Source organism: Stegostoma tigrinum, chromosome 7 (assembly GCF_030684315.1).
Source record: "Stegostoma tigrinum isolate sSteTig4 chromosome 7, sSteTig4.hap1, whole genome shotgun sequence".
NCBI classification, from domain to species: domain Eukaryota; kingdom Metazoa; phylum Chordata; class Chondrichthyes; order Orectolobiformes; family Stegostomatidae; genus Stegostoma; species Stegostoma tigrinum.
Genome location: NC_081360.1, coordinates 20,202,136 through 20,215,577, shown reverse-complemented (window position 1 = coordinate 20,215,577; position 13,442 = coordinate 20,202,136). Strand labels below are relative to the sequence as shown.

Sequence of the window (13,442 nt, the reverse complement as noted above, 5' to 3'; positions counted from 1 at the left end):
CCAGACTCTACTATTTTACTGCTCTCCTGGCTGCCTCCTATGATCCACTCGACATAAACTTGACCCGACTCAAAACTTTGTTTCCTTTATTCTATCCCATCACTTGTTCACCTCACCCAATACACCTAACTGCTGCTGTTGCTAGACTGTTGCTTCTTGTGTATCTCATTTTTCCTTTGTTCCACCATTGATGGCAGTACCTTCAGCCACAGATAACTCACATACTGAAATTTCGACTCTAAATCTCTCCACTTCTCTCATTCCTCCTTTAAGACCTTCTTAAAATCCACCTCTAATCCAAGTGTTTCATCATTCCAGCTGGAGTCTCCTTCTGTGACTCAGGGTTTGATTTTGCCCAGTTACTCTCTTGTAACCAAGTAATAAATGGCCCACTTTTCTAGTTGTGCTCAACATTGTTGTACAGGGCTGGAGCCACCATTTTGGGAGGTGAGCTGTTGAGGTCCTGGTCCATATTCTATCAGATTCCTTCTTCCCTCACTTCATCATCTGTAGCCAATAGAAGTATTGATTAATCAAAGGTATATCTGTTGCTGTTCTCTGGATGCCATGACCTGAGACTCACCCCTGGGTGAGATCTTCTGGTTTTAATTACTCATGTTAAAAGTACGTTAGGAATGTAGGTCTGTAAGGGAATTTCGAGTTTTGTACCACTTGGCACAACAGTAAGTACAAATCCAGCTGTCGGCTGGAAATGATGAAGATTGACACCTGGATTTGTTAGTTTGACTCTCCTATTTGAATCCTACAAATTGGTGTCTGGAGGACTCCACTGCTAAGCTCTGAATATTCAGATTAGATAAATAACCAAATATGCTGACTATAAAATCCATTTAGAGGCAGAAGGAAATAGGAAGATTGCTATCATTTCATCCCTTAAATCCCTGGCCATTCAAAACTTGGAATATTTGATAACAGAACTGTACAATCAGATGGGTTGCTGGTCTTGTCTTAAACTTTTTACTGTGTGACCTCAAAATGGGAAGTGCATATGCTTTCATGAAGCAAAATTGGGCTGTATTGCCAAGGACTGAGGTTCCCGACTACCAGCACCACCATATCACTGATCATCCTGACTTTATTGATATGTCCAAGTATTAGTTTTGTGGATTTCCTCTCTGACCTCATCCATCAGCTGCACGTAACCAAATTCTACTGAAAGATGATGTTTGATTATTCCATTTCGAACACATCCACACTTTCTTCACCCCACCCCCTTCTTAATTAACAGGATTATTTGAAAACATTAGTTTTTGGAGCCTTGCTCCTCTTTCAGGTGTTAGTGAAGTGGTATCAGGCACAGAATTTATGAGTAAAAGATCACAGTGTCACACCACAGATGAGAATGTATTAAACAAGCCTGAGATGCTGTTAAATCTTTAATCAGTCAAAAGGTTTTAATTGATTAATATGTATGTAAGTACTCAAATTCCTTTCAAATCACTGCCCTGAGAGAACTGAAGGTTTTATTAGTGTAAAGAGCAGGTGACTTTTTAGGTCAGACAATGCATGTTAGGTGTGAGGCCTTGTTTAGAATCTGTTTGTGTTTTGGTTTGGAGTCAGACTGGTTTTATTTCTAAAGAAAGAATTTATAAAATGCCACATTATCTTTATAAATTGTGTGCTTTTTGAACAAAATAGAATATATCTGCAAATACAGATTCACCCTATAGATTTACGTGTGTGTGTGTGTGTGTGAGAGAGAGAGGGAGACCATAAGACATAAGAGTGGAAGTAAGGCCATTCGGCCCATCGGGTCCACTCCACCATTTAAACATGGCTGATGGGCGCCATTTAAACATGGCTGATGGGTGCCATTTAAACATGGCTGATGGGCATTTCAACTCCACTTACCCGCACTCTCCCCGCAGCCCTTAATTCCTTGAAAACATGAGCTTTTGGAGCCTTGCTCCTTTCCTCCTTCAGGCGTTAGTGAGGTGGTAACAGACACAGAGATGGAGAGGAGGGGAGTCAGAGAATGTATGTGTGTATGTAGGGGTGAGTGAGAGTGTGAGTATGTGTGTGGGAGGAGAGTGAGAGTGTGAGTATGTGTGTGGGAGGAGAGTGAGAATGTGAGTATGTGTTTGGGGGGAGACTGAGAGTGTGAGTATGTTGTGGGAGGAGAGTGAGAGTGTGAGTATGTGTCTGGGGGGAGAGTGAGAGTGTGAGTATGTGTCTGGGGGGAGAGTGAGAGTGTGAGTATGTGTCTGGGGGGAGAGTGAGAGAGACAAAAAGACAAAACACACAGATTCTAAACAAGGCCTCATATCTAACATGTGTTGTCTGACCTAAAATGTCACCTGCTCTTTACACTAATAAAACCTTTAGTTCTCTCAGGACAGTGACTTGAAAGGAATTCGGGTACTTACAGAAACATATTAATCAATTAAAACCTTTTGACTGATTAAAGATTTAACAACATCTTAGGCTTGTTTAATACATTCTCATCTGTGGTGTGACACTGTGATCTTTTACTCATAAATTCTGTGCGTGATACCACTTCACTAACACCTGAAGAAGGAGCAAGGCTCCAAAAGCTTGTGTTTTCAAATAAACCCGCGGGACTGTAACCTGGTATCATGTGATTTCTGACCTTTTCAACCCCGTCCTCCACATCATTCCTAATTAACCCCATGCCGTTGAGAGATCATGTCTGGTTACTTTGTAATTCTGTCATTGGCTTCCTGGACTGTCAGGATCACTCCTTGATTTCCTATTTTAAGGCATGATAAGATCATCCTTTACATCCATGAAAAATGAGCCAGCAGTACTATTAATACCTCTGATTTGTTCTAGAGACAGCCCCTTTTAAAGATGTCAGTTGACCTGGGATAGTGCCTCTTCATGCTAGTTGGATAGGCAGGAAATAGTTAGAGTGCTGATGCTACATTAACAAAAGCCTACAATCAGGAGTGCCAGAAGTGACTGTTCCTTGCCTCTCAGCAGTCTAATCAGGCACTGTCTGTTCAGGCCCATCTTGAGAATTCCTTCTATTCTAAAACTCCCCACATTCTCTGACACAGGATAAAAGTATCTAAGACACAGCATGATGCCCATCCCAAATGAACTGTGGTTAATTTTTTTGGCAATACAGTGTGTGCCCACTGTCTGGAATCCCCAGTGTCATTGAATTGGCAAGAATTTATCTCCCTGGTATGTGATATCCTGTGGTAGATATATTCTATATATGTACATTTTTATTTTAAAAAAATTATATCAAAAGGTTGGACTGTTTCTGCCTTGTTTCTTGATTCATCCCACTCAGCTTGTTTCCAAATATCTTGGATAGGAAACTGAATAAATTTAGGGCTACGTCTAGCCAACTCTAAATCAGGAGGGGCCCACAGCGCAAACCTGTCCATAATTTAACACTGATTTAGAAATCTCATTTTGAGACCGTCGTATGACTGCTGCAGAAAACATCAAAATGTTACCCTGCTGCAGTGATCCCTAATTGAGAACTAAGGCATGTGAGAGTGTTCAGATCATTGTAGAGGAAGCTCTACTCGGTCTAGTCCTCTGCTATGCCTGTCAAGCAAGTATCTGACAGGACTACCTTGTACAAGCTTTACTCTCCATCCAACCCCATGCTGTACATACCCTGGGACTCTGTTGAAATTAGTGGGAAGGGTTTATTCTGTGTCTAACCACGCAATGTACCTATCCTAGAAGCATTTGTTGGGACAATGCAGAGAGTGCTATGCTCTGTGTCTAACCTATGCTGTACCTGTCCTCGGAATGATTGATTAAAAACCAAAAGAACTGTGGATGCTGTAAATCAGAAACAAAAATAGAAATTGCTAGAAAATTCAGCAGGTCTGGCAGCAACTGTGGAGAGAAATCAGAATTAGTGTTTTGGGTCGAATGGCCCTTCCTCAGAACTCAATTCCAGCAATCTCATTTTTTGTTTCTGAGAATGATTGATACTGATACTAATGTCCGTCAACCCAAAGGTTATAAAATGAGCTAAGAGTGCAATTTAAAATGCTTTCCCATAAAAATCTGCATCCCAGTAACATTAGTATACATGTGTTGTGATTGCAGTCACAAATTGTCTCCATGAATGAAACTTAGCACCTTAGCATTAGGGCAGTGCTACCAGTGAAACCAGATGATGTATTCTTCTATTGTGAACCCTGGAGCCAGTGCATCTGTACTTGATGTTCAAGTGTTCAGTGTAGTTAGGAACGATTTAGATATCCATTAAGAAGTACAAATGCTGAACTGACAGAATTGGCTTTGGAGAGCAGTGAGACCTGGTCATGAATAAAGAAAGAAACTATTACAATGTAGATTTAGTCCAACCTAACCAAATGCATTTTCTGTGGGGGACAGTTGTTTGATATTGATTACAAGTGATGGTGTAGTATGACCATTTATCTCTGAAATGTGATTGTGTATATAGAATAAATCACTTCCTTTGTATAATGCCAATGTAGTTTGTGATCTCCGTCTGAATAATCTGTTAGAAATACCAATAGTCACTTATGGGGTGAGGTGCAGGGTTTGTGTAAATTTAAAATAGGGCAGAACCATCAAGTTGGACATGTGTCCGGGAGACATTTCTGTAACTTTGACATTAAATGACACAACAGTGTCGGCTGTATATGGTCAATTTGCACCCCTACTGATTTGTACATGAGATTACACTACTGGTGTGGTATAGATATCTTGTAAAATTCTTTCCATCATTGTTGAGTTCTCCCATTTCAATTGATGCATTTCTTCTTCCAATCATTACTCACTGTGTGTGTGCATGTGAGAAAATTGTATAATCATGGAATTGGGCTTTTCTGTGACCTGACTACATGGATAAGCTGCACTTGCTGACTGAAGATGCTGAAGAGTTGGCTGTGAGGGAAGATCTGATCACTGATATAAAGGACCTTTCAATCTTCATTACAAGTCACTTGGAGGAGAAAGTGCTACACATCTTTCCTGGTTTCACTGCTTCAGGGATGGCATCAATTCTGGTCCTGAACTCTTGCTTACAGTTTCCTTGCCTATATCCTGTGATGTAGTGAACCTCTCAAACCTAGTCTGTGATATAGGAAAGCCTCTGATCAGAGAGCTCTTACATTCATGTAAGGTAGCCCCTCATCGTGCGCTCTGGATTAGCGAAACCACTGACCATTATGACTTTTGTAGAGGAACCTCTGACCATATCCTTAAACTAGGGCAACCTCTGACAGTTACGTTTGGTGTATGATAGCTCCAGAAAGTCCCCTTTGGTAAAGGGGCACACATGAATATACTCTCTGGTCTGGAGAGTCCATGATCAATCGCTCTGCTATAGGGAATCCCGAGCCATACTCGGGTGTAGAAGACTCCTGACCACATTCTTGTGTAGAAAACCCGCTGTCCATATGCTAGTGTAGGAGAACCTCTGACAATACTGTGATGTAAAGGAGTCCCTGAGTGTATTGCCCAGTGTAGGAGAGTCCCTGAGTGTACTCCCTGGTGTAGGAGAGTCCCTGAGTGGAGTCCCTGAGTGTACTCCCTGGTGTAGGTGAGTTCCTGGGTATACTCCCTGGTGTAGGAGAGTCCCTGGGTATATTCCCTATGTGTAGGGGAGTCCCAGGGTGTGCCACCTGGTATAGGGGAGTCCTGGGATGTGCCCCCTGGTGTAGGGGAGTCCTGGGGTGTGCCCCCTCGTGTAGCGGAGTCACTGACTCTATTCTCTGATTAAGGAGAGTTTCCCATCGTAAGTACTAGTGTAGGGAGACCTGGGACCACCCCATCTATTGTCGGGGGCATTCTGGCCCTAAGCTATGGATGTCCCTCAGTGTTCTTTCTGGAGTAGGAGAACCCATGACTGTACCTACTGGCATAACAGAGCCTCCAGTAGTATTCTGGCAAAAGGGGATCCCTGACTCTTACCCCCCAGTGCTTACAATTCCCTGATCTTAGTTTTTGTTGTCTGGGATTTCCTGATGAACTCTGTACACGGTTGACTGAATTTTTTGCTTTTCAACTTCAGTCAGATTGCAAAGGCTCTTAAGGACTTTAATTACCCAAAATCATCCATTATTCCTGTGACAGCAACCGATGGACTTTGGTGTACTGCTTGCACAGAATCATAATTGTGGAAGAGAAATTATGAGTCTTGAGAGTGAGAGCTGCAGCCATTTTTGACTTACAACTTCATATTGTTCCATGTACTGTCTTCCTGTGCACCCTGTGTGCCCTTTCCATGTGCCATTCCCCCATGTGGTCTTCAATTGCCAACCCACCTTTGTATGTTATCTTCATCTCATCCTCATGCCATCTCCACTGTGTGCCTTCCATGCACCGTCTCCCCTGTAACCCATTCCCTCTCTGTGCTGGCTCCCCATTGTGCTCTCCACACGGCATCTCTTTTGCACTCTCTCTACTCCCTTTATGTTCCATCTCTGCTGGCCCCTCTCTGTGTTTTGTACCTTCTGTCTGCCCTCCACCAACAGTGTTTGCAGTCCACTCACCATGTTCTGTATACTGTCCGTCTGTTTCACCTGTTTGTGTTGTCTCCACATTACCACCTTATCTTCTTTAAGGAAACATGAATGAAACTGCGTCATTCGGTATTATGATTAGCTGTTTGTTTATGATTTGTTTTTAGCTTTCATGACCCTTATCATTTGTGTAGGGGGGATACCTTCATGGTAAATTCTGTAGATCTGAAACGTAACAGAAAATATAGGAAAGACAGAGCACGTCAAACAGCATGTGACAAGGAAGATTGGTTAGTGTTTCGGGTGAAATCAGTTCCCTATTGTGATGATGGGCCCCCACCCAAAACATGAACTACTCTTTCTCTGTATGTTGCTGACTGACTGGTTGTGTATTTGCTATTTTTTTAATATCTTCTTTTAAGCAATGGCTTTTCTGCTATTTTAAATTGCAAACCCTGTATCTGTTCTATAAGATAGTAGACCATTTAGCCACCTAGAAACTTGGAGACAAACACTTTGCATGGCCTCGCTCTGTTCCCTTTTCTTACTTTTTTTCCTTCACTCTGATTAAACTTCTCTATCAATCTCTTGGTGTTAGTGCGATTGACAAGACGCTGATGCATCCCCTTGCTTGTCACCTTTCAGGTCAGCACTCAGAATATGAAGATGGGTGGGCTTCCACGGAGCACCCCACCCACGCAGAAACCGCCCAGTCCACCAGTGTCAGGGAAGGGCACTCTCGGGTAAGCAGACAATGCAAGCTGGGGCAAAGAATGACAGTCTGCAAGCATTTTGAATCCCTTTTCTAGATAACTCTTTGCTCCTTCAGGAAATTATTAAGTGTACATAGATGTTTTAATGTGCACAGTCAGCCTCACTTCCTTGATTGTGATACCAGCAATTCAACTGATAGCTTTTCCAAATGGGTAGTAATCATGTCTGAATCGAGGTGGCCTGTCAGTGGCCTGAACCATGGGAGAGTTGGCATAAAATTGCAGCTGAATTTGATATCTGAGTAACATGGAAGGTTGATTTCTTGCCCTACTGATCGACGTTTGTTGCTCTGCCTCACCATCCAATGATGGTTATTGTATTAATCCAGTGTCAGAACTTAGCCATGTAACTGTAAGAAACATAGGTGGATGTGCCATTGTTGCTTTCTATTTGATGTATGTTTTGAACATCAAACATGGTTTAAAAATATCGGCATTGACACCTGACAGTGGCCTAATTGGTCATATTGTAGGTTCAAATCTCACTATCTAAACAAACATCTCCGTTCTGAAGAAGCACGACATTAATAGAGGGGACTCTGTAGATGAGATGTTAGACCGAGATCCCATTTCTTTGAGGTTGTTAGTGCAAGTAATTTCTTTGAGGCTAGTAGTGCAAGTATGAAAGGTACGTATGTATGTAAGCAGTGCAAGCCTCTGTGTGTGTGTACACATGTATTTGTGTATATTTCAACAGTATATGTGTGTCTGTGAAGTGTGTGCATAAAAGTATACGTATGTCAATGAACTTCATGAAGGATGTGCAGACGTAGACTACAAGACTGTCAGTGAACATCATGACAGGTGGAAGTTGTTTCGAACTAATTTGCTTTCCCTCTCTGTAGTCGGCATTCTCCTTATCGTACACTGGAGCCTGTCCGCCCCCCAGTCGTCCCAAATGACTATGTACCAAGCCCAACTCGCAACATGAGTTCCTCACAACAGCAGAGTCCAGTGCGGACAGCTTCCGTAAATCAGAGAACAAGGACATACAGGTATATAAAACACTGGGTCCTATCCATACATTTGACTCTGCAGAGCTTAATTGAAATGTAATAAACCACATGTTTGATTGCAGTAGTTGCACCCATTGCTGTGCTATACATATAATTTTTTAGAAGTCTTTTCAAAGTGTGGTCATCATTGTTTTGTAGAAGAGGAAACACCAGATTCTGTTCAAACTGGAAATATTTTTTAAAATTATAATTATATCCTGTTTGATGTATTAACCTGCGGCTGTGTGGAATGTGAAGAGATGCAGGCTGGATTTTGAACGTTCTCTGCGATTTTAATTTGGATTATGTCGAGTGGGGTGAAGAGATGGGTTGTCTAATGCCCCATACCCATTTCACTGTCAGTTCTTCTTTGATTCAGGGAGACTGACTTCAGATAGTTCAGGAGAGAACCAGGAACAGTGATGGCATGCTCCCTCAAACTATGTGTGTGAGTGCTGACATTTACTGTGATTTGTGTATTGCAGCAGCAGTGGGAGCAGTGGGGGAAGCCATCCCAGTAGCCGTAGTAGTAGCAGGGAAAACAGCGGCAGTGGCAGTGTTGGGGTTCCCATCGCTGTACCAACTCCTTCTCCACCCAGTGTCTATCCAGGTAAGGGCTTCCCACTTGCAGTGCTCATCATTACAGTTCTCTCCAGACTTGGCTTTGACTTAATGCAGCGTTCAGATCTCACCAACAGACAGCAGCTCATCCGGATTCTCACCTTCACTTTTGTGAACACTCAGAATAAATTTGCTAACATTGTGAACTTCCAGAGCGTTTGTACGGCAATTCACTGCTGCAATTCAGACATTGACCTTGCACTCAGAAGAGTTGGGATTGAATTCAGTCCCAGATTGTCACTGGGAAGGAAGTCCCAGCTACCTGTCTCAATGCACTTTACAGTGAGAATGGAACTACTGCTAATCCACCACTAAGGTGACAGTTTTACTCATTCTGGCCACAAAATGGCTGAAATGTGGAGTGTGGAAATGTCATGTGGAAGGGTATATTTGTTTGGGACTGCAAATAGATTGGTGAACAGTGGAGAGAGAACTTAGTATTTCACCCATGCCAAACCTGCCCTGGGAATGTTTATTCAGATGGTGTAAACGGAACCTTACTGTGTATCTAACCCCAAGCTGCCCCTGCCCTGGTAACATTTAGTGCTGACACGGGCACCTCGTAATACGAATATAGTTGAAAAATAATGTATTTGAGGTAAAAAGAAATCTTTATTACAAATGAGTAAATGACAGTTCTAAAATTGATCTAACAATGTGATACTGCCAGGTCTGTTGATGGAAACTCTGGCATGCTAACTCTTGGTGTTAACTAATTTTTTCTTAAAAGCTTAAGATTTGAAGTGAAATTTATTTAAGCCACTATAGTGATGTAATCATGAGGCAGTGTCATTCTGAAATGTTTCCTGTGATGTTGTTGACAAGTAATAATACTTGGATGCACATTTCACTGCCCCTTCTCTCCAGTCTCTTTGGCTGTTGCCACTTTCCCGTCATTTGGCTGTTTCCCTTGCATCCTTTCTTTCATTCCTGTGTGGACATTTGAGGGAAAAAGTTAACTTTCATCTTCAACCCTGACATATTAAGAATGGCAGCAACCTTCTAGGATTTCACCCAAATGGTTAACTTCAGAGAAAGAATATCATTAAAATTGCTGTGTGACAGGAAGCCATTCAGGTCACCATGATTCTGTCAATGATTGACCTTCATCCTGTGCTCCTTTTACCAATTCACCAAACATTGGGAACAATCATCAATAATTTACCTCTGAGGACCTTCTAATAAAAATTTGAAGAAGTTTCTAAGGAAGAGGAATATAGGGAAAAATGACCAGTCCAGTCACAAGAACATTAGAGAATAGAAGAAATAGGAGCAGGAGTGGACTATATGATCAGTGATCTACTCCTTCATTCAGTATGATCATGACTGATCTTGGGCTTCAACTGCACTTTCTTGCATGCTCCCCGTAAGCCTTGATTCCCCAAGAGATTAAAAATCTGCCAATTCCAACCTTAAATATATCCTTCTTTTACACCCTCCCCTAAGGCTTTTCTGGTACCCCTCCACCACCTACAACGCCTAATCCTACTTCAATCCCTGTTCCTCCGACTGCTCCAGTACCTGCTTCAATTTAAGGTTCTGTTCCTTCTGCAACCCCTACCCATGTTCCAACACTGACCCCAGACTCCGTAGCAGGAGCTCAGCCCTTTGCTGATGGCTTCATCTCACCCTTTGGGGAATTCCAAAGATTCATATTTCTTGGAGTGAAATTATTTCTCCTCATGTCTGTCCTATGTGAATGGTCCCTTAACCTGAGATTGTGCCCCATGAGCACAAGGCATGCTGACGATTATTATGGAGTGAATTAAATATATATTTTACTGAATGTGTCACAGTACTAATCGACACAAGCTACAATATACTGCAGTTTCAAAATTGTGCATGATGTCAAATGCAGGAAATGACCATGGGCCAGCCAGCCATATGTTAGATGAACGTGAGGGGTATCAGTCTGAAAAATCTTATAAATGAGATTAAATTAAATTTACTTTAAATGCCTGCATATCTCATGGGTTCACAGACTGATGGAGTGCAGAAAATCTTGCATTCACTTTATGAATCTGACAACTCCATTCACCCTCACCAGAGACTTTTATCCCCTTGGACTGCTCACAAGTGTGTCATTTAGAGAGGGGACGAACCTTTGGAATGATTGCTGATATATAAGCATTTGCCTTTTCCAAATAAACCACTTTATAGCAGCTGAATAAATCAAAACCTGTTCTTAGTTCATGGAATTCTGGTGTTTTAGTTGCACGAAAATAACTCTTCCCTGTCACTACTGTGTTTCTGATGTAACCTCCAACGTTCTGGCCACAGTCCAGACAAGGTGCAGATTTGCTTCCTGCTGTATGTCTGTCCAGCATGAAGAGGTATGACCTTCAGCCTTGGTCTTCTTTGAACAAGAGTAACATAGCATAGTGGCTATTCAACTGGACTAGTAAACCTAAGACCTGGACTGATAATTTAGAGGTATGAGTTGAAATCTCACCATGGCAGCTGGGGAATTTAAAATCAAATTCATAGGTTAAAATCTTGTGTCAGTAATGGTGAGCATTGAAACTACTGGTTTGTTGTAAACTTCCAGCTCATTCACAAATGTCCTTTTAGGCAAGAATTCTGCTACTCATACCCATGCTAGTTTATACGTGACTCTGGACCCATGGCCATATGTTGCCTCTTAATGTGCCATGGAAAGACCCTGCAATCCACTTATTTGCATCCAAAATGGCAGTTCAACACGACCTTCTCAACGGCAATTATTGACGGTCGATAAAGTGATGTCCACATCCTGGGAATGAATGAAAAAATAAAAAAAGGAATGCTGGGTAGATGAGTTCCATAGATCTTTCTGGTAATTGTACAGCAATCCCCTGTTCTCATGAAAGCTGGGCTTAGAGCTTTGCTTTGATGCCCCAGCAGTTAAGAGTGAGTTTCTTGAAGTGAAGAAAGGCATCAGGCACCAAAAGAAATTTCACAGGCTCAAGAATCAGCAAAAAGTGGTAAACAAAGTGATATTAGTGATCAGTCTCTGCTTCCAGTTTGAAGCAGAGTCTCTCATGGTATATCAGATTGCACCTGAGTTGGTGGTATGAATTCATAGTATCTGAATATTGTAATTTTCTCTCAGCTGATGGGTGTTCTCTTCTAGGACCTGTGTTGCAATGTTATAAGCATGGTTCTTGTGTGATTGGAACTTTAACTAACTGCTCACAGGCTTTCTGGTCCCAGCTAACGATCTCATTTGTGTTAATCCTTCTTTTACACCCACCCCTAAGGCTCTGCTGGTACCCCTCCACCACCTACCACGCCTAATCCTACTTCAATCCCTGTTCCTCCTACTGCTCCAGTACCTGCTTCAACTCAAGGTTCTGTTCCTTCTGCAACCCCTACCCATGTTCCAACACTGACCCCAGACTCCGTAGCAGGAGCTCAGCCCTTTGCTGATGGCTTCATCTCACCATCTCTCCCTGCTGTCTCTTCCGCTCCTACTGCAGGTGAGTCTTTCTTTCTCTCTGACATTCTGGCTTTCTCATAGAGTTGTTTCTCAGGCAGTCTTGCAATAAATTCTCCACATAACTGACTTGGCTTAAAAAGATAATGCAGCACAGCTGTTCCAAATGAAAATTTATTAGTGATATATTAATATAAAGTCAGGGCAGGGCTGATAGTTGGCACAGGGAATAAAAAGATTTTGGAGCCTTGACTTGAGTTGTCTCAGTTCTAGTTCAGTTTCGCTGAGCACAAGTCCCAGCAGTTCCCTGCAGTTCTGAGTATTTACATCAATTCACTGTGTGGGCAGCAATTTGGGAACAACAAAGGGGGAAGCAGTTCTCCATTCTTTCTCCGACATGTTCTGAGCTGCATGACTTTTTCAGTTCTGTTGGCAGTGACCCTTGTTGTCTGTGAATCTAATTGCACTGAACCTTGATCAGACTGTCTCTAGGGGCCTACGTTCTGCTTCAGGTCCTGAACCCCAGGAAATGTATATTGTTCTTTTGCAGTATAGGTTCTCCAGAGTAACACTAAATTTTAAAAGGTGAGGTCAGTTTGCATGAACTTGTCCCTTGATGTTTAAAGGTTCAGAGTTGACCTAATTGCATTCTTAGAAAACAATACAGGGATAAAGATAGTTAGAGAGAAATTGGTTTCTCTTGTGGGAATTAGAACTAGATTATTCATGAGTAAAATTGGGAAGCAATTCTTCGTACACAAGGTAGTAGGAATTTAAAATTTCCCCCAGAAGGGTGCTGTTGCTTAGGATAAATTCAAAGACACATATTGACTTGGTTAGGTAAGGATATTGAGGAATAAGGACTAATAGTGGGTAAATGGAGTTGAGTTATATTTCAGCCACTGGTGAAACAGCCTTGTAAAGTTGAATGGCTCTTCTAGTTCTTATGTCGGGAAAACAGGCATCCCAATGTTTATGCACGTAGAGTGGGAAATCACTGCAAAGCTCTGGGTCATGATCAGAAGAGGGAGTTGCACCTGGTAAGACCTGTTCTAGAATGGGGGCCATGTGAGTGGTGGTAAGGGCTTGGTTAACTCTGCACTTTTGAGATCATGCCTAAAATGCTGCATACAGTTTTAGTCTTCTTATTTAAGAAGGTATATGTTTGCACTGGGCCAGTTTACTCCAA

General features: G+C 42.1%; 1 protein-coding gene across 9 annotated transcripts in view; it reads left to right on the top strand.

Moving 5' to 3' along the window:
• The window catches only part of LOC125453854 (abl interactor 2), a 153,872-nt gene that overhangs the window by 119,469 nt on the left and 20,961 nt on the right, over nt 1-13,442 (top strand). For 3 of the 9 annotated variants that reach the window (XM_048533894.2, XM_048533892.2, XM_048533890.2), the window contains 4 exons: nt 7,095-7,192; nt 8,068-8,217; nt 8,703-8,827; nt 12,078-12,296. In XM_048533894.2, coding sequence (XP_048389851.1) covers nt 7,095-7,192; nt 8,068-8,217; nt 8,703-8,827; nt 12,078-12,296 — 592 coding nt within the window. The remainder of the gene's footprint in view (nt 1-7,094; nt 7,193-8,067; nt 8,218-8,702; nt 8,828-12,077; nt 12,297-13,442) is intronic. The other 6 variants (XM_048533893.2, XM_048533891.2, XM_048533899.2 and 3 more) reach the window with 3 other exon arrangements.